General features: G+C 37.2%; 2 protein-coding genes across 5 annotated transcripts in view; one reads left to right on the top strand and one right to left on the bottom strand.

Annotated features, from left to right (window-relative positions):
- Window positions 1–4990, top strand: part of LOC149289308 (TBC domain-containing protein kinase-like protein) — a 162112-nt gene extending 157122 nt beyond the window's left edge. For all 3 annotated transcript variants that reach the window (XM_089490704.1, XM_089490703.1, XM_089490702.1), the window contains one exon: window positions 4880–4990. In XM_089490704.1, the coding sequence (XP_089346830.1) occupies window positions 4880–4990 (111 nt within the window). The remainder of the gene's footprint in view (window positions 1–4879) is intronic.
- A 14325-nt stretch (window positions 4991–19315) lies between these two features.
- The window catches only part of LOC149289307 (nephronectin-like), a 45982-nt gene continuing 42974 nt past the window's right edge, over window positions 19316–22323 (bottom strand). For both annotated transcript variants that reach the window (XM_089490739.1, XM_089490740.1), the window contains 3 exons: window positions 21529–21627; window positions 20649–20905; window positions 19316–19411 (listed from right to left, as the gene is read on the bottom strand). In XM_089490739.1, the coding sequence (XP_089346865.1) occupies window positions 19316–19411; window positions 20649–20905; window positions 21529–21627 (452 nt within the window). The remainder of the gene's footprint in view (window positions 19412–20648; window positions 20906–21528; window positions 21628–22323) is intronic.

Here is a 22323-nt window from a genome sequence, read left to right as displayed (position 1 = left end):
AGGATTCCTCAGATATTGGATCAATATCTGATGCAGTCAGAGTGGCCTCGGCGTCTGACGCCGTCAGAGTGGCCTCGGCGTCTGACGCGGTCAGAGTGGCATCGTCATCAGACTGAGTGAGGCAGTCATGAGCCTCCTCAGCGCTGAAGACATGTTGCGCCATTGTACCTACCTGGCCAATTTCTAAAACACTACACTATCCCCAATATATAATGTGGTTTTGCACTAAGCACTGCAGCTCTGCAAAACGAACTCTCTCTGTCTCTATCTCTCTCTCTCTCTCTCTCCCCCAGTGTCGCACATCCGGCAGTAATGTCACTGACCCGGATGTGGTTCAGTCCCCCAAGGCTAATGACACACCAAGTTGTTACAGGGGATCGGGCTGCAGGGGGGGGTCCAGGCTGTCAAACGACAGCCTGTTCTCCCGTGCAGCGGCAGGGATGTGTTCCTGACGCTGCACGAAAGGCTAGACGTCCCGGTACGTCTATAGGGGATTGAAGGGGTTAAATAAAAAAATCAAACAAACGAAAGAGGAGCTTCCACTGTTATTTGTTATCTGTAAATTTGTATAGTCGGTAGTATAGTTGTGTTTTGTTACTTGAAGCAGAATAAATTACATAAAGGTCTGCGTTTCACCCGCAGTCTATTCTGTGTTAGCTATAGCTAGGTTTTGCCTTTGCAGACAAAGCTGCTATACTAGCCTGAGCTGACGTCAGTAGCTCCGTACGTGAAGTGAGTATTGTCACAAATAAAGATGTGGTTTGCTATTTTTATCGACTGTAGATGGTTTGCAGAAGGACGTTTTCACTCCATTTCCAGCATAAATGTTTAGGCAATTCCGTACTCTGTGACAAAGTCAATGCCACGTTCCCATCTCCGTCTACAAATAGCAGGAGGCAGTACGTGCACATCAAAGGTATGTGTATATAGGTTAGAAATTAAGTTTATACTTACTAGTATGCCACAAGCACAATTTAGGCAATGCACTTATAATACTTGCAGAAGCATCCCATAGTGATTTGCGATATGAGTTTAGGATTTTTCAGTCTGTGCACAATGGTCCAAGCATCTTTTAGACACTGGACTGTGGCAACCACATCAGGTTAGCGAATAACTTTGCTTTACTTATCAATGTGAAAAAACAGTTTGCTACATCCTAAAACTAACTGGTAATTATTGTTTATTGTTTTATATAGCACAATCATATTCCGTGGCGCTGTACACAGGACATAACAAGTTGTATACAACATAACAATTCAAATGGCCAAAGAGGGACAATTGTTTTAAATACCATATAGGGGGGTAGCTAACATTCCATGTTTCCCCTCTTAAGGCTTTTTATGTCTCATTGTGTATTTTTTATTAAGCGGGTTATTAGTATACTATGATTTGTAAACACAATTTCTGCCATACATTGTTATTGTTATTAATATTATTTCTGCAATACTCATAGAAAAGAAGTACATCAGGGGAGGAAAGCTGTACATAGGGGTATGGGTATCAAAAAGTGACCTAGAAACTAAATTCTACATAAAAGCATTCATTTCCGAAGACACAGGGAGTCCGTGTGGCCAGGAGATTGTGCAGCCATATATAATTGTAACAGTAATGGCATGGATCCAGATTAACAAAGCATATGGAAACTTTTTTAATGCAGCCGGTATCCCCTTTCAAGGTACAATTTTGCGACAGCTTTCAAAGGCCTTTGCTCAGTCCACAGTCACTGCTAATGGTAAAAGCTGAACCCCAGGCTTCATTTGATGTTAAATAAGGAGCGGATTAGTAAAATGGAGAGAGAGCTTAGATCATAAAAAAAAATCTGACCAACCCCAGCTCTATTTCTGTGCTGGCACAGATAAAAAACCTTTGTTATAGTTTTTTCGCCCCTGTGCCAAACATGCTTTACCCAACTGGAATAAAAATGCTGAGCTTTTAAGAGAATGTAAATAATGTGAGATGAAAGCTACAATCTCATTCCAAGTTAGCATGGCTTTTTTTCACTTCTAAAGCTTTTCATAAGCCACGCAAAGCACTCTTTACACACATTTGCTATAAATCAAAACGGCAGTGCTTAGAGTTCTGTGTTTTGGCGCTTCAAACGGCTTTTTTTTTTTTTTTTTTTTATGCGATCATTTTTATAGCCATAATTAATTAAAAGTAAAGTTGTGCCATTTTTTAACATGAAGAAATACAGACATCCCCTCAGCCTTCTTTTGCCTTATACAGTGTATGTGAATGGTGAAATACATTAGGAGTGTGTGAATGTGCGTTCACAACATTTATTGTATGTACAGGCTGAGCTGGTACTTATATATCTGTAAGTGTGCAGGCTGAGATGGAAATAATCATGGCCATTAGGGACAGCTTAGTCCTTGATAAAAAAATCATCAAAGACTGAAATTTTTGACTGCTCAGGTTCAGATTTGTCACTAACCAAAAAGGGTTTTTTTTGTTTTTTTTTTAATAATTTCAAATATTTTTTACAAATAATTTGGTTGTGCCAAAAAAAATGTGTTCTCAACAGAGAACATGCTAACAAAGTGAATCCTGGATATAGACCCTTTGTGTAAAAAAAACAAAAAACTAGTAGTGGATATAATAAAAATATAAAAGGGGTGGCAAAAAATATAAACCACCAAGTGGATTTCACACTGTTGGGTGTAAACATTGCACCATTTTAGGATTTAATTGTTTTATCCTCTTAAGAAACCAGTCCACAAAACTCAATGTTTTTTGTTAGACATTTCAAATAATTTCCTGTCATGATAGGATTTTGACTTAAAAAAAAATGTGCTTCTCAAGCTGTCATCCATTCTAGTCATCGGTTCTTTGATCAAGCAATCATCCTGTCTGGTATAAATTAGGACATACGGTAAAGTAATTGTTAGGTGCTTATTTTCACAAATATGTAAACGCCTTCCTAACAAAAACTGTTCATGCGGGCACATCCCTGCAGCATTTTTATTTCCAAAAACACAAAGAAGTTAACATTCACTGGATGTAAAAACAAGACCTGATGTATAAAAGGAAATTAAAAAAAATTTAATTTTGTGTCACAAACAAAACACATTTGTAATAGCTAAATAGCTGCTCTTTGTATGCATTTAGGGCTCCTATCCAGGGCAGATAATTTTTTGGTTAACAATATGATGTCCTAGTCACCTAGATGGACCCTCTGACTAATTTAAATGTGTGGGAAAGGATCTTAACTAGCATAAGCAGCTATTCGTTACCATAAACAATTAACTCAGTGTGGTGTTTGCATTTGCAATGTAACTAGGCTCACACTCTAACACCATATGCTGACACACACATCCATGCTAATGCCAGAGACATGCGCACACGCTAACACCATACATATACATCTTCTTCTATTACCCAGGCAGCTCCCATAGCTCCCTCACCCTTTTACCTCACGGAGAGTCATGGCAATACTGCAGCTCACACTCTCCATGCGAGCTGCCACCCTACTACATCAGAGTTGTTAATGTGAGTGATATCTTAAAACTCTCCTCACTAATTGAGCTATGAATTATACATGGCTTGCTTAGATGTTCCTGGGGTTTACCCTTCATAATTCATGTTGGAATCAGGGATATGAAATTTTCACCCTAGCTGAACCAATTGGGCATGCCACCATAGGGTTCTTTCTTAAATTAGCAAGCAAGTGTGCTAAAGACAAAAGTCATGATATTTTTAGAAGCCATGAAAGCATTAATCTCTAAATATAATACACTATAACACAAAAAGATTCCAATAATGTTTTAGAAGCTATATCTGCTTATCTCTGTACAATTTGAGATTGTAGGCACATGTATTTAGCAAGCATATACTGTATGTGTATGTATACACTCACTGGCCACTTTATTAGCTACACCTTGCTAGTTGGACCCCTTTTGTCTTCTACAAAGTCCTGGAAACATTCCTCAGAGATTTTGGTCCATATGGACATGATGGCATCACACAGTTTCTGCAGATTTGTCGGCTGCACATCCATGATGTGAATCTTCCACCACTAGAAGATCCTTGAAGGAACAATATTTTACCTTTACTCACATTGCTTTATGTTTTTTCGCAATATTTCACTATTGTACTTCTATATATTTTTGATTCCCACATGTTAAGCGCTCCCATCTGACCCAAATCAATACAAAACAAAGCAAGAATTCAGTGCATACTCAGTGAGTACCATTCAAAAAACACAAATATAAATATTGGAGATTCCGTCACACTATGTGGCCATACTGTATATTGCTTAACCCGCTACTACGTGAAAGTAACCTAAGTTTGGCGAGGCCCATCTAATTTTCTGTGAATATATTGAGAAAAATCTGAAATGTGCCCCCATAAAATGTAACAACAATATTTCTTCTTCTAGTAGTTCATGGCTATATTGCTTACCAAGTAGCTGGGACTGCACTGCATTGTAACCCAAATGAGACTCTCAAGCAATTTAAAGCCTTCTGCTGGACACCATTAATGAGGCATCTGTGTGGCAGGTGGGGGCTGCTCAACCCCAAGGTTTGGTCAGAACCTGCAAATAAGCACCAGCAAACACCAAGAATATAAAAAATAGGGGAGGGTACAACCTAAAAAGCATAAAAGGCATATTAAAAATAAGCCTTTTATGCATTTTTAAGGAGCAGTCATCTTAACCTCCTAAAGTCAGGATTCGAACAGCTTTTTTATGGGTGGGGAGATGAACTTTGGGACAGGGAAGTGATAAGATAATACTGTCTCCAATCTAAGTTGCGTTGTACCATATGTATGTGTGTTTGTTTTGGAATGTTTTTCTGTACAGTGCACCATATGTTTTGCACTCTGGACTTGCATATCTGTCTCTGAGTCTCTGACATTGTACTAAATACTTTTCTTTTAGTTTGCAGCTCACCTGGTTAAACTGGGATATACGAGAGTTTGTATCCTAGATGGGGGCATTAACAAGATGAAGCCTACTGGTCTGCTGACTGTTCCCTCACCCCAGATATGACTTTTGAACATGGTTGAAAATGTGTGAAGAAGAGAAGCCTATCTGACTTTCCCATGCGTCCATTGTAATGAATTTGGCGTACGCCTTTTCTTATCAATACAAGAAGCCAGCGAGGTTTGATTCCGCATATCTTCATCCCTACCAGATCTGTCGCTGCTGCACAGGAATTAACTTTACATCTACATCTGATGAAAAAACTATCAAGTCCATGATTCCCACCCAACATGTATTAATGTGAGCAATACGGATAACTATTACTAAAATGTAACAGGGATATTTTTTTCCTTCTGTAGTGTCACAGAAATGTCTTACGTTATTTTCTGTGACATTTTTTCTGTTTGTGCAGTAACATTACTATATTTCATAAAGATACAAACAATACTTAAGTAAATGTACAATAAACCTTGCTTTACTTCACTTTTACGCAGTAAAGTAGTGTGCTGTAAGACTAAGAAGTGTGTTGAGAAATATTTTATCTAGGAGCCAGAGAAAGTTACATCCATAGTTTTCTATATAAAATAGTACGGAAATGTATGTGCCATCATTAACAATTTATGAGCCTTTTTTATCCATTTGTCAAGCCCTGTTAGAAAAATAGTCTTCAGTCATAAACTTCATGTGTCAAGTGGTTTCTGCAGTAGAATTGCACACAATTTCATTAATGCCAGTTGTTACATGTACTGATCAGAACTTAGTTTGTCAACCTTGTTTTCGGATTCAGTCTTGTGTTCTATGTGACAGTTCTAAATCCGTAACAAAGAACATGGATTATAGCATGGTGTTTGTAGATTATAGTATGTAAGGTGTGTATGTCCAGGTTTTCAAGAAACCATCAAAACTCATTGACAAAAGCCAAACACATTGCTGAATTCCTTTGCTTTTAAGGCTTTCTTTTAATGAAAATGGTTAAGAAGGGAAATAACATGAATCTGATACGCTACAGAAACGTGGCATTCATTCTAATTTTTAAGGGAATCATATTAAATTGCTAGTATGTCTTCGAATGATTGTTAATGTTCTTCGGTTGTGATGTCCTTGTAGTTATCTATGTATCATGAAGTTGTAGATTGCAAGACCCAGCGGCCATAACATTCTGACTCATCACTGTTCTCATTTTTGCTCCATTCCCTAGAATGTCCATGTTTATATGTGCGACAAATTCTGGTGGTTTACAAGTGCATCCAGTAATATATCACCGAAATTGAAAGCAGCTGGTAGTTTACAATAAAAGCTTTTAAAATATTGTGGTTGCCACTGGTTGTTTTTTGTAGAAAAAGATAACAAATACAAGTCTTTTATCATCCAATATTATGGTGGCCATATATGTGAGCAGACCATGGGGCAAGCGTGATGGGGTTCACACTCATGAACATGCTGAGATTTTCCTATAAAGAGAATTATGGTATGCATGATGGTAAAAGTACTATAGTCCCCACAGAAATTATTAGAATGTTCCATTCTGTTTCAAGCAGCTTATATATAACTGTATGCATTTCTGTAACTGTATTTACACCCACACACGATCTCTTCTTTAATCAAAGTATATAGATAAAACAAATATGAGCTTAGTAAAATGTGTAATAATATTGATATGTTTATCATCCCATTGGTTTTATTTTATAAATTATCCACCGTGAAAATCCTGACTCATTGATCAGCTACATAATTTTTAAATAAGACTTAATAAAGAATTGTGTGTATTTCATTATTTGGACTGGATGAATTTATTGGCACTCATGTACAATGTATGTAAACCTCAGGATGTAAAGCTCAATGAAGTTCTTGATTTGGTTTTGTATACATATCATATATAACATTTTATTACTACAGTCACAAGAGTTTGACTTCTACTACATCTGGACTCTTCATTCAGACACATCCTATGAATTTCACATTTCCTCATTAACAAACGCGGATCAAAGAACCAAAGGTATACCGACTGCCTAAACTTGCTGTCTCTTTTAACTGAATTTATCTTCATTTTTACTGAAGGATGGCCTTCTGACTGCCGCCATTTACAATTTTGTTATTCTATCATGATCACAAAATCCAACCTCAAAGGTGTATGCAGAACTTGATTAGCTGTCAAGTATTCTAGAATGTCTTTGACGGGTGTTAAGTGTTACACTAGTGCTTTAATGCTCCCAAAAGGCAAGTCTTAAGTCATTTACAGATGCAGATAATATACACAAACACACACACAAGCTTCAACCTCGCAGGTCTTATCAGGTGTGATGTGAAGCATGGTGATAACACACTGTGGGAAAATGAAGTGTGTTGCTGTCCAGCATCTGCATGACACTACACTCAATGAATACAGAGCTGTAAGTTCCCTGGAAGAGTTGTACATAGCTTCATATATAATGAATGTTTAGGTTAGTAGAGTGAAGTAGTCCACATTTTACAGTAATTTACACTCACATTAATCCTCCATTGTAGATCTGATCACAAGTTACATCATAGCACAAATTTGGATTTGCACCATATTTCATCCAACAAAAACGGGTTTTGATTCACAAGGCTCTGTTTATAACCTAAATAAGCATAGTTATTGTAAGATTTTAATTAGTATCAAGAGTTAATGTGGGGTTTACTGGGTAGATTCCAAGGTGTATATTTTTTTATAGCAAACCCATACAGTTTTTTTTTGGGTCCACACTTCCAGAGCTAATACTTCAAATAGATGCCATCAGCCAACAAAAATGGAGTTCTCACAAACATACAAACAACTCAAATCATTTTTGTAACGTGTTTAGGCCCTGGTTCGAGAGAAGAAGGGCAAGGAATCTAAGTGCTCACTCCAATGATTAATAATTAAAAAGCAGGACCATCGCGTTGACACCTTGTTAGCAAAGCACTCTAACGGCTTAGTTTTCTGTCAAATAACTGAACTGGTCCGTTAAGTGGTTTTATGTATCATTTTCTGTATCTGTGGTAGATGTTGTGCGTGGCAGATATTGCATATTTTCTAACTGAAGGCATTTCATGTGTGCAACAGGTATTTTATGTACACTACTGCTACTTTTATTATTGTAAGTATGAAGCTGCTGAATGTATAACATAAGCATAAAAAATGTTTTTAGAAAACCAAAAAAAGCTGTTTTAGTGAAAAGTCTGTGTGCCCTGTCAACACGTAGCCAGAAGTCCTCATCTATGTTCGAGATACATCACGCAACACATGGTTTTGGTGAAGAGGAGCAAGGCACTTACTAAATAATCTACCTACTAATGGCTGTCCCCATCCCTGACACCCCTAAATGAAGGGCTGGTCTGCAGGTTACATCTAATTCCTTATCTTATCCTTACCTTATGTATTAACCCTGTGAGGATGACAAGCTGGGAAACACAATATCTTGTAACAAAGTGCATACCTCTGACATACAAGTCATGGGAAAGAAATGTTAGATTACTTGGAGAATATTACACATTCCTCAATAAATTAGCTATAAAATGAGGGTGAATAAAATAAGGCTGATAACTCCATAAAGAAGCATGAATTCTATAAAACAACTTGGTATAACAAATGATTACCGTTTGTCTTAGTCTGTCAACTCTTGTCTTGTCATATCCCTTGAATTTATGTATTGTATTAACCCCTTCAATCCCAGGGGTTTTTGGTACCTCAAAGCCCAGAGCAATTTTGCGATTTTTGGGGTATGTCGGTTTAGCGATGATTCTCTTTTCCTGTGAATAGTGTACCCATATAAACTATATATTGTTTTTTCAAGGAGAGATAGAGCTTTCGTTTGATACCATAGTTGGATGATTAGCTGAAAATTTAGAATGAGAAATTTAGTAAAAACTAGCGAAGATTAGAAAATTAAACAAAATTTTTTTTACATTTTAACTCTGAATCCTCACAAAATTACGTAAAGTGATCCAAGTTTATCAATTCAGGTGTCCTGATTTCAGAAATACGTAATTTATATAGATTTTCCAGACTTTCCCAGCACCAGGGAGCATACAATTTTGTATAATTTTTATGCCTATGGCTTAACGGGTTTGGGGGTTGTGAACGGGGGCAGAAGGGTTATACTGGCTAGATTTTATGCTAGGGCAATGGGAAGTAAGGTTTTTTAATATATTTTTTATCTTTTTTTATATATTTTTTTTAATTTTTTTTTAATTTTCATTTTTTTACATTTTTTTTATTTTTTATATATTATTTTTATACAGAAATGGTTAGAGGTCCTCCTAGGGACCTCCTGAACATGCCAGTGATGTCACAATGACATCACAGCTCACATTATAATTTTTTTTGTATTATATATATTATTATTTTAATTATTTATTTAATATTTTTTTTTAAATGAATTAACTTTTTTTTTTTTCTGCTTTTCTCTTTCAGGACGGGAGGGGGAGTGAGAGAGATGGTTTCTCACTCCCCTCCCCGCGATCCCCCTGCACCAATCACACTGTGATCTCTATGCAGGTCCTCACAGACCTGCATAGAGATCGCAGCGTCTCTGTGCCTCATCGGAGGGCAGGATATCCCCGCAGGGGATATCCTGTCCTCCGATGACCTTCCGTTTGCAACTGCAACTGCGCGATCAGGCACTTTCAACCGTAACAGCTTACCGGCTTTCATGCCGGAAGCTGTTACTGGAGATCGGGCAGCAGATCTGCCAGGGGGGAGTCCAGGCTGTCAAACAACAGCCTGGTCTCCCGTGCAGCGGCAGGGATGTGTCCCTGACGCTGCACGAAGGGCTGGACGTACCGGGACGTCCATAGGGGTTTCTTTGTGGGCGTTTTTTGGACGTCCCGGTACGTCTATAGGGGATTGAAGGGGTTAAGCGCTGTGTAAACTGTTGGCGCTATATAAATAAAAGATAATAATAATAATATAGTATGGAGAATTATTTTAAATGATGTGCAAGAGTTAGTATTATTGGTGGTTCAGTAATTGTGGGGTTTGACACGTAGCTCAATAAACCCAGGTGGGCTAGAAGGTGTAACAGAGGGGGGGGGGTCATATTTTATTTTTTAGAAGTAAATAGCATTGGCTCAAGTTTCTTAGCTGAGCTTGTGCTCCATCTCTTGTGAAAATTTGACTCTAGGTTTGCTATGAAATCAGTAGCTTGCCCACTTCTGCTTTTTTTAGAAGCAGCCCCTCTGTGTATAACCTTAATCAGTAGCACCTTATATGATGTACCTATAACAGACCACCATCCTATATAATCTAACTATCTTAAATTATACATACAAACAAAAGGGACAGGAATATGGTGGGTGTCTCACCCTCAACCACCAAGTGAATGATAAGCTCACAAGAGCTTGGGTCCTCTTCTCTTTCCAGTATGAGGTAACGAACCAGTATGTTTCAATGTGTGTTAATGATGTCATCTGAAAGTGTAAATTATTTGCTGGCACTAAATAAATTATTATTATTTTAATTGTTTTATATAGTGCCATCATATTCCACAGCGCTGTACAATGTAATGTCTGGCCTACATAATGTATTCATTCAGTTTTCTATTTGCAGTATATCTACGCAAACAATCAGAGAAATGAGTTTGGGAATTTACTCATTACTGCATTTCAGATGCAGCATCCATAAAATGCCTTTTATCTTGTAGGTTGTCACAAGATTTGGATGAAAAGGGCAGTCAGAATTTTATCACGATGATTGTTTTAAATGTTTGATAACGTTTTGCATTGGAAGTTGATAGTAAAAACACACGCATCTTAGTTCAATGCCTTTTCAGAGCTGTTTTGTCTTATTTAGCAAGATGTTGCCATATTTGCTACCAGACTAGCACACAATGTATGGATGACCCAGTGGTCTTTAACTGCAGCAAGAGATTGGCTGGCCCTGTATAAAGCATAGTTAACTTATGCATTAAATAGGACCAGCCCCGTGCTCCAGGCTGGAGAAACGTGCCAGAGTTGGCCCTTCATAATGAATAGTGAGGTGGGGGAGTTAAAACCACAACTTTCCTGCAAACTCTACCTTTAGTAAATGAACCTCATTAACCAACATCTTTCTCCACCAAAATGTTGACATCGAAAGGGACCAAAACGATATATAGAGGGTTTTCACATTACTTTTTGTGGGCCTTTTTGTGATGTTCTATTACATTGTTGTGCAGTTTGAACACAGGTGTTGCTTTACTTGTGAATGCTTGCCCACTCTTCCAACACATACAGGAAAATAATTACGGTATGTTTGTGATTGTGATTCAATGTATGTTTGTTACATTCGAATACTTCTTTTATATGAATTTTGGATATCAGATTCCCCCATCTAAGATCTATGATGATTGTTTCTGATGGCACAATGGTTTGCCTTATAGCCTCCAAAGGGTTTCAGAACATAAATGATAAAAAATTATTTTGTTTCCAAAATGGATTTCTACAGCGGCCAACACTATTAGTTTTCTGCTTTGTGTGTTCTAAAGTATCTGGAGAACGTAGCACATTTATGTCATAATGCCATGTCATTTAGCCAATCAGATTATGGGATTCTCATTACTTTGGTATCTATATGCCTTTTTTAATGATCAATATCCTAGTACCATCCGTGCGAGGCAGCATTTGTCATGTGCGCGGTATGCGATTAGGACATTATATTTTTAATTTTGCAAACGGTCATCTGTTTTGGTGCTCAGCCTCATCCAATTCCCTATAATTCACCACTGATAAACGCGTGTGAATGAATCTCTGGCTGTTTAATGAGGCTTTTAATTAGAACATAACGATGTCTGGGAGTATTGAAATTTGCATTTAAACAAGAGCTGTGATTTTGCATGCGATTGAGCTATTTACTGATGTAGCTTCCCGTGTAAAGAAAGCAGCATATGAGCTTATTGTCTCATTACGCCATCCAGGATGTTCGGAGAACATGTACAAATGTCACTTTGTCGTTTTCATTAAAAGCCTTCAAAAGAGCTAGTAGGGCTTGGTCTGAGATCCTAAAAAACATAGTCCTGTTCTAGAAGATACATAGTTGATGTCTCCGTGTGCTATGTGCAAATCTGTACTTCTACTGTGCTTTCAGTGGGATTAATTATAATAGCTCAACGATGAGACAAATTAACTTTCACTAATTAATCTCTCCCCCTAAAACGAGGAGGGCTGATTAAAGCTAATCATTTTATACCCAGTGGATAAGGGTATTAGTGCTACATGGTCTGCTTCCATTTTTTGAGTTAGTGTGAATATTCTAAGCAGTGTAATATCAACATTTAACATGTGCCTTACAGGGTGAAATAAAAAAAAAACCTACGTGGTTTCATGACTCAGTTTAAACTGGTAGAGCGACTTCTCTAACTACTTTTATTTATATTGTGGTTCAATAAAGGAAAAATCGTGCCCTCTTAGAAACAAATTGAAGATCCTATGGGGCCCTGTAATATGTTAAGTTTGCTTTAATTGAGTTGATTGTCAAACATATTCTGCTCTGGAGCTCTATCCAACTATCTTAATTTCTGAGGTTTGGAAAAGCTAGTCTTCTAACATGAGATGAACATTACATTATGTTCTCCTGCTAAATGTTTAGGATATCTTACATTCAACAATGTAATTGTATGTATTGCATATAACTTTGTGAATAATCTTAATCTTAGAACATTTAAATCATAGTTTTAGGATAACTGAAGTTTCCGCAAAATGGAACATATTATGGCAATATTATGGCAATAATTATTGGATTAGACAAGTAAGTCACTGTCATTTTATGTCCGCAAGGCACCCATTATATATGTCAGTGTTGAGAAAAAAAATATAATTTTTTCATCAGGTGAGATTTTGATACCCATTTGAGCTCCAGAATGAGTTTGTTTTTAAATGCGGTAATTTGATACATATAATCTTCTACAATATTTATGTTCCACTCATTTATCGCTAGACTATGTTTAATTTATATTACTGTTCTGTGCGTCTTATGCAGACATCCCTTTTCCATATTAAACGCCACAGCTAAGATGTAAATTGCATTCCACAGACAGTGCAGCAGTAAACACAGAGTGTTATATGACATAGAATTTTATTCTGCGTTATTCTACATTGCCACTAACTCCTGCCCTAGAACTGCTAATGTTATTTCAGAGAGCCATGATACAGCTGTAACAGCTTCACGGGCAAGTGAAAGTGGAATGGCGAATACTGAGCCCAGAACTGTAAAACAATTGGATCCGCTGCATATAAACTGTGAACTGGTATATGACTGCTTATGCAGTGTGGAATAATAAAACTATATACAAATAGAGTTCAAGTTAACCAAACGGTGGCTCTTTAACCAATAATAAACCCAATTTCTCATGATCTTCTACTAACAGTTGTAGTTTATCATGAAATGGAGAGCCTTCTAATCAGTGCTGAGTTGTTGTCCAGTCTGCAGTCATGTTGAATTTATTAAATAAGTCATGTTGAATTTATTAAATAATCAAATTATGGACTATAGTTAGAGTCAAACTTAATTTCAAGTGGAAATTATCTTAAGGTATAATGTTAAGTACCAAAATATAAGAAGCATGGAAACTTTTTCTCCTATATAAACTTTTTTTTTCCAGTAAGATGTATTCAACAGTCCCTATAATACAGCTGTGTGAAAAAGAAAGTATACCCTCTTCAAATTCTATGGTTTTATATATTAGAACATATTAGCAACCATCTGTACACGTGTCAGGATTTAGTTAACAAAATAAAGCCAAAATGGAGAAGCCATGTGTGAAAAACGAATTACACCCATACTGCTTCCATAGAAATTAAGATCCTCAGTAGCAGACAGGTGCTGCTAATCAAATGCACTTGATTAATTGATCCTCAGCAACTATGACCACCTCTACAAAAGCTGACGTTTTAGCAGTTTCAGCATTCAGGTGTGTGTTCACAGAATGTTAAGGAGGAAAGACATCAGCAATGATCTTAGAGAAGCAATTGTTGCTGCCCATCAAACCGGGAAGGGTTATAAGGCCTTTATCAAACAATTTAAAGTCCATCATGCTACACTGAGAAAGATTATTCAATAGTGGAAAACATTCAAGACAGCTGCATATCTTCCCAGAAGTGGACATCTTAGCAAATTCACCCGAGGGTCAGACCGTGCAATGATGAGTAATTGCAACTTTACAGGCATCAGTTTGCATGTTAAATGTTAAAGTTCATAAAAATGCAATTAGAAAATGACTGAATAAGTATGGTTTGTTTGAATGGGTTGCCAGGAGAAAGACTCCTATTTCTAAAAAGAACATAACAGCATGGCTTTGGTTTGCAAAGTTGCTTCTGAACAAACCACAAGACTTCTGGAACAACATCCTGTAGACAGACGAGACCAAAGCGGAGCAATACTTGTTTTTTGATGCTAAAGGTGGTTCTACAAGCTGTTGAATTATAAGGTATACTTAGTTTTTCACCGTGGCTTTTCTATTTTGACTTTATTTTTGTTGAATAAATCCTGACGGTGGAATATGTCACGTGTTGTATCTACAAAATTGTTAGACCTGCTAAGGAACATATGATTGTTATTATGTCCTGCTATGTAAAACAAAAGAATTTGAAGAGTGTGTACTTTCTTTTTCACACTACTTTATATTAATTTTATATATTACAGTATGTGTTAACTCATCAAACAAGATCAAATGGGTGAAAACAATAATATTTATTAAACATACAATTTGGAGATATAAGTGTTCTGTTAAAAATTATGAATAGGAACAATTCATACTATACTAATGAACTGGAATGCCAAGAAAGTGTAACAGCGAATAAAAATGTATATATATGTTCACCTGCTAAATTTACATATATAAGTATAAAAAATGCTAGACACAGTCTGAGCAAATACAGATACAGTACATTGATATGTAAATGAAATGAAAGATATAATGTAAATAGTTTAGTAAATAGTAATGTCACGGACGCCCTCTTCCTTTTTTTCAATTTGATATGGAAAATCTAATTTGGGGACATGACCAAAACATAGAGCTATCTCCCTCACTCTTGTTATCTCTCTCCCCCCTCTCTCATAGAATTTGATAGCACATAACAAATATTCATCCCATCTAGTCTGTCCATGAGACAGGATTAAGGTCCTGATGTAGAGACTCGGACCTTAATCAGTCCTTGTTGTTGTCTTAGATGTAAATATCTTTATGCCGATCTCATGCATGTTTATACTCATTCTCTCTCACCCCCTTCTCCACATGAGATCTAGCATGTATGGAAATATATACCGCATTTGCTCGATTATAAGACGACCCTGATTATAAGACGACCCCCCTAAAATCTGAATATTAACTTAGGAAAAAAAGAAAAAGCCTGAATATAAGACGACCCTAAAGGAAAAAAGTTTTACCAGTAAATGTTAATTCATGTAAACTATTTTTTTAAATAAAAGCTATGATTGAGAAAAATATTTTTGTTTTTATTTCCTTGTATTTTCCAACCTGTCCCCCAGTTACGCACATCTGCCCCCAGGCTTGCCACACCAATATGGCACTGTGGCCCATGATATGCCTTTTAACCCTCTATATGCCACTGTGCCCCATGGTATGCCTTTTGACCCCCTATGTGCCACTCTGCCTTAAGAAATGCCTTATACCCCTATATCCCATTCTGGCATTTAGGTGGTTAAAATCCATATTATGGGGCAGAGTGGCATATAGGGAGGTATAAGGCATTCCAGGAGGCAGAGTGGCATTAAGGGAGTTAAAAGGCATTGTATAGAGCACTCTGCCTCCAGAAATGCCTTATACCCCTATATGCCACTCTGGCATTTAGGGGGTTAAAAGGCATATTATGGGGCAGAGTGGCATATAGGGAGGTATAAGGCATTTCAGGAGGCAGAGTGCTCTATTAAATGCCCCTTACCGCCACTCTGCCTCCTGAAATGCCTTATACCTCCCTATATGCCACTCTGCCCCATAATATGCCTTTTAACCCCCTAAGTGTCAGAGTGGCATATAGGGGTATAAGGCATTCCAGAAACGCCCTATGCCCCCATTTAACACACACGCGCACACACACACACACACACAAACACACTTACCGGTGCTTCCAATTTCCTGCTGTATTGCCGGGGCAGCGGGTTGACGTCTCCTTCCGCTGCAGCCGGAAGGAGGTGGAATTGGCAGCGGGGGTTTGTCTGCGTCCGTCGCGCATACCTTCCCCGGCTGTCAGAGATCAGAGTTCCCCCGCTGCTAGCCACACCTCCTTCCGGCTGCAGCGGACGTTGTCTACGCGGATCGCGTAGACGTCAACCCGCTGCCCCGGCAATACAGCAGGAAGCACCGGTAAGTGTGTGTGGGGGGGTGTTAAATGGGGTGGGGGGAGACAGGAGGATCCAGGTCCCCTGCAGCGGTGCAGGGGATCTGGATCTTAGTCTCATAATCAGACCTCTATTTGAGGTCTGATTAGAAGACGACCCCGATTAGAAGACAAGGGGTATTTTTCAGAGCATTTGCTCTGAAAAAAACCTCGTCTTATAATCGAGCAAATACGGTACATCCCTAAAACTCTGTGTTTTCATCTTTGACAGAACTGTGTCATTTTTACTGTATATAACTGTATTAAATTGTCAGTGCCTTGTGCCCCATAATTACATGAGGATATCTTATCTAGTTCTGGTAATCGGTTCACACTTTTGGCATTCCTGTTCGCGGTTAGGGCGTGCATTATTAATATTTCATTTTTCATATTTCTATTTGATGTCTTTTTTTGTTTTTTTTATTTTGACTTTCAGGCAGTCCAGGTAGTAGTGGATAGATATGTAATGACAAAAGGACAAAGAGACCCAATATAGTGCAGTATGTTTTTGGCTTCTTAAATAAAAGAAATGCAGTTACACTATTTGGGGCTCATAAATCAGCTCCAATGTAATGTGCCTAGGTGAGATGATCCCCACCTATGGATATGAAGAGGTCTCATAGGTTCATGTTTCCAGCCAGGTGAACCAATGAGACCTTCACATGGGTGGACATGTGGAATCTCTTTATTGCAGCTGTTGTCATCTCTATGGCATTTTGTTAAGACTAATCTAGGTTCTTCTACTCCCCTCCTTTCTATTAAGAAGCATTGGCATCTATGTATCAAAATTATTGACCCACAAAGTTAGAAATTAGAATGTGTGAAGGGCTTTATATGGGATAGCGGGGAGTGGATTTGAGCACCACTGAATCTCTTCTGCATACCTCCAAGAAAAGCACCTTGGATATATATCTGAAGGTGGTGATTATTCCACCGTATGTTGTTTACTGGGAGCCAGTAATAGGCTCTATCAAATATTGCTAGATTATCCTATACTGGGCCAAGACACAGCACACATCCATCAGTGGGGATCATACCACCCAGGCACATTCAATTGGAGCTGATTTACAAGCTCCAAATATTGTACGTACATTTTGTTTCTGCTCTTTCATATAAGAAGTCACAAACATGCTACACTATATTGTGTCTCGTTGTCCTTTTGTCAACATATCTATCAACTACCTCCTGGACTTGAGAATGTCTTCAAGGCTCTGCTCCCTTCTATTTTTACTACGATTCACGATTCTGGTTTGGGTTGTCCTAGCTGTCTGTTTACATCAATTATTTAGTGCTAAGAAACCTAATCACTACCAAGTGATTCTTCAAGCATGAAAATGCACATTTTCAGCAATTAGAGATTCATCCAAATATTTGGCAGAGGTGACTGATAATCAGAGTCAAGTATTAAGGAATTTTGTTCTAAAGTTCGCTCACTCGTGGTGAATCCATAAAAAACATTTCTGCTTACAAATTATTTTGGCTCTGCAGCTGTTTCATCTCTTTTCCCCAGCTTTCCAAAGCTGTTTGCGTAATAAATGATTTAGAGGTTTACCAAAATCTCCATAATACTCAATGCAACAACAACCAACTAATTCATGGTTACCAGCCAAGAATGCTTCCTCGAAGAAGACCATATATTGTTTCTCTAAAATGGAGCAGCTTCTTAACGTACTCATACTTTTCCAAAACCTATATTTTCACATGTCTGTAGACTGAATAAACATTTGCATTGGGGTTTACAAATAAGATAAGCAATATAATGCCCATTACAAAAATCACTTTATTTGTATACTGTTGGAGTAGCCATCTTAACTTCCTGCTGTTGATGTTTACATGCACCCTCATTACCATAATACATCACCTTTTGTTAAATTGCTTATTGTCTATTGGTTCAGGCAGGGTTTGCCACCTTTTGCCACATCTCTTCTTTACTCAGCTAAATAAGTCCCTGTGTTTTGCTACAGGTATTCTGATTTTAAAATTAAACAAATAAGCTTTAGGAAGTTATAATAAATTACTTTAAAAAAAATCTGTGATAGTTCCTTTTAAACATATTTGCATTGAATATTTGAATATTCAAAGAATGTACTTTTAGACTTACTCTTCTTTACGCTTTCCCACAATACCACCTGATATGTATTTTCTTTAATGTATCTTGGTAACTCTTGGTCATTGAAACCTTCCCTTTTCTCACTAGTTCTCACATAACAGAAGAGCTCCCAGGCCCATAAGAGAAAACCAAAATCTAGCTTGGCACTAAGTAGACTAAATAATGGAGCATCGCTTTTGGCATATTCAGATGGTCCCTTCATAGAGATGTTGGCTAAGCAATAAATAGTTCCACTTAATGTGGAATGTTGAATGATGGGTCAAAAAATCTCCATCAATGTTTTTGTGGCACAAGGACAATTATGAAAATGTGAAAAAAATGCTTATACCACATTAAACATCTAAGACTACTCATCCTACTATAATAAGCTTTATGATGCAGTAGCCAAAAAAGCACCAGTTTTGAAGCACACTTGGAACTTGACCTTTTTTCAATCTTTGAGCATTGACCTTGTATGTTGACCCACATAATTTATTAAAAACATTATTTTTTATATATAAAAAAGAACCATTTGTGGAGTCCATTTCATTGATAAATATGTAAGTTTACAAAAAAAACCACAACATTTACAAAGCCTTAGACTACAAGCAGTGATATTCAATTTGATAATAGCTACTTAATGACAAATCTTGCAGTCCCATAAGCTTAAGCGCCTAAATTTAGAGTCCACTGAATAGCTGAATAAGGGCACATGCTAAGTTTCTCCTCTTCAGACCTTCCAAGAAATGTTCTTCAATAAAAACGATGAAAAGGTACTCAAAAAGCACAATGTTTTCGTGACGATGCTCCTGTGCCCATTGTCATTTTAATTAAATTAGGGAATACAGGGAGTTTTGATTGAGGATTAATTTTCCTTAAGGATTCTGTGTCCGTCACAATTCATAAGTATCGGTGATATGTGTCATTCTCCCCGTCCCTGTCACTTTAGGGGGTCGTCAATTTTCTTGCAGCTGTGATGTTGTTGAGTTATGTTAATGAGCTTTAGGACAATGTCCTTTCTTCAAACTTACATCATCAAGCCCAATTTTACCGGTTCCTTCTTTCCCTCTTTCTCCTTTGAAGACAATCTGTAAAATTATACACATTAAAACAGTTACATACATTTAAATGTGCAACTTAATAGTGTTAACCCCCTAAATGTTAGGTGTAGACCAGTAGGCAGCTAAGGTTAGTTTGCAAGTCAAACCAAACTGTCCAACTAGCATATTCATTAAGTTCAACTTCACTGCACAGTTGACAAGTCATCTTGACTCAATTTTACTTGATGACTTGGTAGTCGAGTTGCACTGAATTGAGCAAGAACAAAAAAGGGCAACAAAACCCCCAAGTTGCTGCTGAATTGCAGTTTAGTAGGAATGGTAGATATTTTACAGCAATTCAATCTCTTGGGATAATTTGAATTGCACTTCAAGTTGCTGTAAGAAGTTGGGTTGAATTATATAAGTATAGATAAATCTTAAATGATAGCTCAGCCCAGGGATTGAAAAGCCGCAGGCACCAGGTCACCATGGTGACAAGAAATCCCTTCCTTGCACCTAGAGTCTGGCAGGGGAGCCCCCAACACAAGCACCACTGACCCCCACCTCCCCCTGTGGTAGGCATATCATGACCCCCCAGTCCCAGCATACTGAGCATGGGGATATGATTTCCCGGTACTCAGATGCAACCAGCGAAAGGCTTGCTCTGAGCCAACAACGGTAGAGGTAAAAAATAAAAAGTGTATATGTAAGTAAGTAAGTTACTGTGTGTGTTAGCGTGTGTAAACATCTTACAAAGTGTGTGTAGGTATCTTGCTGTGTGTTAGTATCTATGTTACTGTGTGTTAGTATGTTAATGTATGTGTTATTATATGTGTCTATGTGCAGAGCATGTAAATATTTTACTGTGTGTTTTTACTGTGTGTATGTATGTTACTATGTGTTTATGTGAATGTATGCTAGTATGTGTGTGTATGTGAATATTTGTAAGTATGTTACTGTGTGTGTTAGATTGGTTCATGTTAGTATGTTAATGTGTGTGTAAGTATGTTAATGTGTGTGTTAGACTGGTTCATGTTAGTATGTTAATGTGTGTGTAAGTATGTTACTGTGTGTGTTAGATTGGTTCATGTTAGTATGTTAACGTGTGTGTAAGTATGTTACTGTGTGTGTTAGATTGGTTCATGTTAGTATGTTAATGTGTGTGTAAGTATGTTACTGTGCGTGTTAGTATGTGTGTTAATCAGTAGCCCCAAATCTATTGATTTCACCTCTGTGTGTCATAACTAGCTTTATATTTATATATATATATTTCTTATGCACTTACACTTTTAATACTTGTCCCTTGCACATTTATGTGCGTCTCCCTCCAGCCATGACCTCCATTTCTCCACCAGATTGCAGGTTCATGAAAACCAGTCCTTCTTACAAAGACTTGGAGTTTTCCAGCATTTTCCCCAGACACAATGTGCTTAAATGACAGACACATGTTTCCAGAGTATGACAGCTGTCCCAACGGTAGAACCAACCGTGCTGCTTTCCCATCCTTGCCTTTTTTCTCCACGACAGTCAGGTACTGTCCACCTGGAACAAGATTTAAAAGAAAAAATGCAACGGTCGATATTCTTCATTTAAAATTATAGAAAAGCCTCATATAACATAATAAATGAGTTTATTTCTTATTTCATTTGATAAATATACTGACAGACTGAAGCAAAAGGTAAATTTCAGGGAGATAAGCCCAGCCAACTAAATCATTTATTCACCAGCCCAATGTATATTTTGCATATAACACATCTAATGCAGAAATAAATAGTTGTTGTCAATCTAGACAACCTGGAACAGTAAGTAATGCACCTAAAAATATGGTGGAGGCTCAAAATCTTAAAATGTCATTTTTGTCCCTTTCTTGCCCCTTTACCTATTTTCTCCTTTGCATTTTTTAACCCTGATTGCGTTAAATTGAATTTACCTTGCCCTCTCTACAGACAAAAATAATTATTCAGCGTTTAAAAATGAGAACATACAAATGAAATCTTTTATTTTCCGAAATGCTTGTCTTTCTTTGTCAAATAGGAATCATCATGTTTACCGGTTCTTTCCCTGTCTGTAATTTTATCAGGTAGAACCCAGCTACAATAAAAACATTATATTCTCCCAGCACCAGAATATGTCTGTCGATTTAAAAAGGAATATAAAGGATTTACCTAAGTCATCCCTCACTAGTTCCCAATGCAAGTCATTTTCTTTATCTCTGATCAAGCCACACAAGCCACTGTCAAAGTCACAGCTGTGTATCAAAGCACCTGCAAAACAAAGGGAAAAAAAGCAATATTATTATTTATTTTATAATTATTTATTGATTTATTTAGGGACATAATATTCTGCAGTGCTGTACACCGGAAAAGGGAAAAAAAGTATTAAGATTAAACCTCATACTGTACATATTTTTATAACCTATTGTAAGCTTTGTTTTAGTGCACTTGGCCTTCCATCAAATGTGATGTCTTTTCAGCACTTGTTAATGATACACCAGAGTTAACATATTTAATGAAATTCTGCAATCAATGAAGCGACCAAGGGAAACAATGTCATTCACAGTAATTACTTTTTTTTGCACCGTAAATTTAAAGGGCATGAAAGCTTTTGCCATGTTTGTTAGGATCAAATCAGAGATCGACCAAACACTTTTGATTAATGAATAATTTATAAAAATCAACATTTCCTGGCCAGGAAATTTTCACTGAGTAATATGAAGTTTAAATTAGAACAGCGATAATGCTGATTTTAAGAGAAAGTCTGTTAGGTTACAGAGCATTGAGAGTTAACAGTTAACTTTTAGCATTCATCCCCGATAAAAAAAAATACAGTTAATGTTTAATGGTCTTCCCCTCTTCCTATCCAGGTTATCTATCATTACATCATGAAAACTGGGCAGACTAGATAGGCGAGAGATTCTTATCTCTTGTTAAATTCTTTGTTGCTATTTTGTTCTGCTTCAA

The sequence above is a fragment of the Sceloporus occidentalis genome, unplaced genomic scaffold (assembly GCF_023333645.1).
Source record: "Sceloporus occidentalis isolate IW3139 unplaced genomic scaffold, rSceOcc1.0.p SCAF_46, whole genome shotgun sequence".
NCBI classification, from domain to species: Eukaryota; Metazoa; Chordata; class Lepidosauria; order Squamata; family Phrynosomatidae; genus Sceloporus; species Sceloporus occidentalis.
Note: the sequence above shows the minus strand (reverse complement) of the source record. Positions and strands in the feature narration are given on the sequence as shown.